This window comes from Ranitomeya variabilis, chromosome 5 (genome assembly GCF_051348905.1).
Source record: "Ranitomeya variabilis isolate aRanVar5 chromosome 5, aRanVar5.hap1, whole genome shotgun sequence".
NCBI lineage: Eukaryota > Metazoa > Chordata > Amphibia > Anura > Dendrobatidae > Ranitomeya > Ranitomeya variabilis.
This window is the reverse complement of record NC_135236.1, coordinates 180,720,807-180,724,938: the sequence shown is the minus strand read 5'-3', so window position 1 is coordinate 180,724,938 and position 4,132 is coordinate 180,720,807. Positions and strand designations below refer to the sequence as shown.

The 4,132-nt window shown below is 39.0% G+C and overlaps 1 protein-coding gene across 1 annotated transcript; it reads left to right on the top strand.

The window, feature by feature from the left end:
- Positions 1-1,643: 1,643 nt before the first annotated feature.
- Positions 1,644-3,541, top strand: LOC143773523 (cocaine- and amphetamine-regulated transcript protein-like). Its single transcript, XM_077260940.1, has 3 exons — positions 1,644-1,907; positions 2,182-2,265; positions 3,229-3,541. The coding sequence occupies exons 1-3, from the start codon at positions 1,746-1,748 to the stop codon at positions 3,334-3,336; spliced, it is 354 nt and encodes a 117-aa protein (XP_077117055.1). The 5' UTR covers positions 1,644-1,745; the 3' UTR covers positions 3,337-3,541.
- Positions 3,542-4,132: the final 591 nt, after the last annotated feature.

Below are 4,132 nucleotides of genomic sequence, written 5' to 3'. Positions count from 1 at the left end.
TGACCATATAATACCTATAGGATATTACTGTATCGATGTAGTATTAGATCTGACCATATAATACCTATAGGATATTACTGTATCGATGTAGTACTAGATCTGACCGTATAATACCTATAGGATATTACTGTATCGATGTAGTATTAGATCTGACCGTATAATACCTATAGGATATTACTGTATCGATGTAGTATTAGATCTGACCGTATAATACCTATAGGATATTACTGTATCGATGTAGTATTAGATCTGACCGTATAATACCTATAGGATATTACTGTATCAATGTAGTACTAGATCTGACCGTATAATACCTATAGGATATTACTGTATCCATGTAGTATTAGATCTGACCGTATAATACCTATAGGATATTACTGTATCGATGTAGTACTAGATCTGACTGTATAATACCTATAGGATATTACTGTATCGATGTAGTACTAGATCTGACTGTATAATACCTATAGGATATTACTGTATCCATGTAGTATTAGATCTGACCGTATAATACCTATAGGATATTACTGTATCGATGTAGTACTAGATCTGACTGTATAATACCTATAGGATATTACTGTATCAATGTAGTACTAGATCTGACCGTATAATACCTATAGGATATTACTGTATCGATGTAGTACTAGATCTGACCGTATAATACCTATAGGATATTACTGTATTGATGTAGTACTAGATCTGACCGTATAATACCTATAGTATAGGATATTACTGTATTGATGTAGTACTAGATCTGACCGTATAATACCTATAGGATATTACTGTATCGATGTAGTACTAGATCTGACCGTATAATACCTATAGGATATTACTGTATCGATGTAGTACTAGATCTGACCATATAATACCTATAGGATATTACTGTATTGATGTAGTACTAGATCTGACCATATAATACCTATAGTATAGGATATTACTGTATCGATATAGTATTAGATCTGACCATATAATACCTATGATATAGGATATTACTGTATCCATGTAGTATTAGATCTGACAATATAATACCTATAGTATAGGATATTACTGTATTCATGTAGTATTAGATCTGACCGTATAATACCTATAGGATAGGATATTACTGTATCCATGTAGTATTAGATCTGACCGTATAACACCTATAGTATAGGATATTACTGTATCCATGTAGTATTAGATCTGACCATATAATACCTATAGTATAGGATATTACTGTATCCATGTAGTATTAGATCTGACCGTATAACACTTGTAGGATATCACTGTAGTATTAGCTGTGCCTACAGCCCCCCATCCCACCTATATAAGCAGGCAGGACATTTCCTGACTGTCGGCGGTATGGATCACTTCCACCCAGGCTGAATAATCAAGAATGAGCGAAAACTGTCATTTGCAAAAGTTCACACAGCGATATGAAATTGTCTTGAAGTATCAGAGAGGAAACATAAGCCTCCAGTGCCCTGGGGCCGTGTCAGCATAGCCCGGGGAGCTCTGATTGATGTCTTCACACAGACCCCGCATGTCAGACCCCCCATGTCAGACCCCCCATGTCAGACCCCCCATGTCAGGCGCTGCCTGCTTCCCCCCACGCGTCCCATTGGCGTCACTCTGGGAGGAGTTCATCAAATAAAATAACAAGATGCATCCCCGAGGAGGAGATAAATAGGGAGCTCTCCACTCACTCCAAAGCCCAGCCAGTGCCCCGACCACTGGGTGCCAGGAGAGAAGTGTAGATCAGCAGCACCATGGACAGCAGCTCCAGACTGCGCCTCCTCACCCTGGGCAGCTGCCTGCTGCTCCTCGGCATCGCGGCTGTGTGTGGCCAGGAGGACAGCCCAGACCTGGAGCCCAGGGCGCTGCGCGACTTCTACCCCAAAGATGCCATTCCTTCCAGTGAGAAAGAGCTGGTGAGTGACGTGCTGCCTGTGTGGGGATATCTAGTCTGGCCATACTATACACTGTCCATGTGCAATGCCAGACACTACACGGCATGTCCAGCAGCAGCAGGTTACACCTTCTATTAATACAGTGTAAAGAGTCTGCAATTCTAAAACAGCTGTGATATCCAGAGCAAACCTAGGAATGTGCTGGATTTATACATATAAATAGATCTCACTCTATAATATCTGTAAACCATAATGCATTGTCTCTGCCCTGTCTGCTGATGTCTCTGCTCTGCAGCTGGGGGCTCTGCAGGAAGTCTTGGAGAAGTTGCAGAGTAAACGTGTACCTTCCTGGGAAAAGAAATTTGGACAGGTCCCTGTGGTAAGAAAATCGCTTTTACCCTAATGTGATATCTGCAATAGAATCTAGTCTATATTTAGGGTGTTTTATCTACATCACTAGAAAGAGAGGAGACCCCACAGTAACCTGTACTCTTCCTAATTGTGTATAGTATCTAATATCTCCACACTGCAGTGCATTGATACAAAATGTAAATATATGTGTGTGTGTGTGTGTGTGTGTGTGTGTGTGTGTGTGTGTGTGTGTGTGTGTGTGTGTGTGTGTGTGTGTGTGTGTATGTATATATAATTTGTAAAAGTATCATTTGTATTACAGGGGATTTGCACATGAATAGGGGAAACTTATAGTATATATGGTTATTGTGTTTTCTTCAGGACAATTGCCCTTGGTAAAATATGTATACAGTGTAGCATTGTAAATTAAAACAGTGTAGTTAAAGTGTAACCGTCATTTTAATTTATTTCATAAATCAACAGAATACTTGAAAATAAGTAACTTTGTAATATGTCTTATCAGAGAAACCTGCTTCTTTCTCCTCCTGATCTTTCACTCTCAATTCAAGAGTAGAATCTGTAAAATCTATATTCAGTGAAAACCGATTTTCCCATTGCTGAGATAGGAGATGGCAGTTGGTGCTTATAAAGTTCTATGGAGAGGGGAAGAGTTGGCGGCAGACACCGATAATCTGCTGCAAGTTCTCCAGAATGGACAGTTGCAGTTCTCCATAGAACTTCATGATCCTAAACTGTCATCTTTTATCTCAGTAATGGAAAAATCTCTTCTCACTGAATACACATTTTACCTGTGAATTGAGAATTTTGAGAATGACTGATCATCAGTTCAGGAGGAGACAGAAGCAAGTAATTTTTTCCATGTTTACAGTTGGTTTATTAAAGGAGAATTAAAGTGGCATTTACTGTTTACATTTGTTAATAACAATATTGAAGGGTTCTATGGTCATAATTGTAAACCTTTGTTTTTCAGTGTGATGTAGGGGAACAATGTGCAGTCAGGAAGGCATCCAGGATTGGGAAATTATGTAACTGTCCGAGAGGTTCTGTCTGCAACTTCTTCCTTCTAAAGTGTTTATAGAGTAAATAAAAACCCAAAGACAATGTGCAGAAGTGACCAAGCTGAGCACCAACACAACCTCTGAAAAGAAACAATGTGGGTGATCATGATTTTTCCTCTGGTAAAATGATGTACAGCATCTGTTCTGCATTTTGTCCTGTTCTGTTAGCCTATCTGTTTGCACACCTGTGAAGATAAAAAATAAAGACCTGCTCTCTTTTGTAAAGTCTTCTTTCATGAGAAGTCTTCTAGATATTTTGTGCATAAAGATTTTATATCCAATAGGTTCAAGAAATTCAGATGCGACTAAGCACTGAATGGTGATATAATATTCGGGGCACAAATGTGTTCCTATAAACAATAGCATTCACAGTCATTCATTCCAACAGTCATTCATTCTTGATCAGTATTTTTTTATTGATTCCCTTCATGACAGAAGTATATATGTATTATTGGATGAGCATGCCAGTATAGGATACACGTATTCACAGTGCCTTTGGCTTTTTTAAGCTCAGAGAGGGTTCATTGTATGTAATGTATCACTTACTGGTCTGTGTGTTGCTGTTTCAATAAAGTCAATGTTTTGTCAGCAAGACATTATCACTACAGGACTAGGTGCCTCGTGCCTCCTAGTCAACTGCTCTGTGTCACCTCATTCCTACCACTGATTAGCAACTTTCTGTCAATGTACAGTGTACACAGATAGCTTCGGGGTTGGGGTTATACAGAGCTCAGCGTTTAGAGAACCACTATATCTGTAGCAGAGCAAACTTTGTATCAAGATGACAGGATGCTGACCAGTAAGTGATGTGATGCA

What these genes read in the sequence shown, in the direction of transcription:
- LOC143773523 (XM_077260940.1), top strand. Translation starts at nt 1,746, where the DNA reads ATGGACAGCAGCTCCAGACTGCGCCTCCTCACCCTGGGCAGCTGCCTG. An exon ending in CTTCCAGTGAGAAAGAGCTG is followed by an intron (nt 1,908 to 2,181) that starts GTGAGTGACGTG and finishes TCTGCTCTGCAG; the next exon opens with CTGGGGGCTCTGCAGGAAGT. An exon ending in AATTTGGACAGGTCCCTGTG is followed by an intron (nt 2,266 to 3,228) that starts GTAAGAAAATCG and finishes TTTGTTTTTCAG; the next exon opens with TGTGATGTAGGGGAACAATG.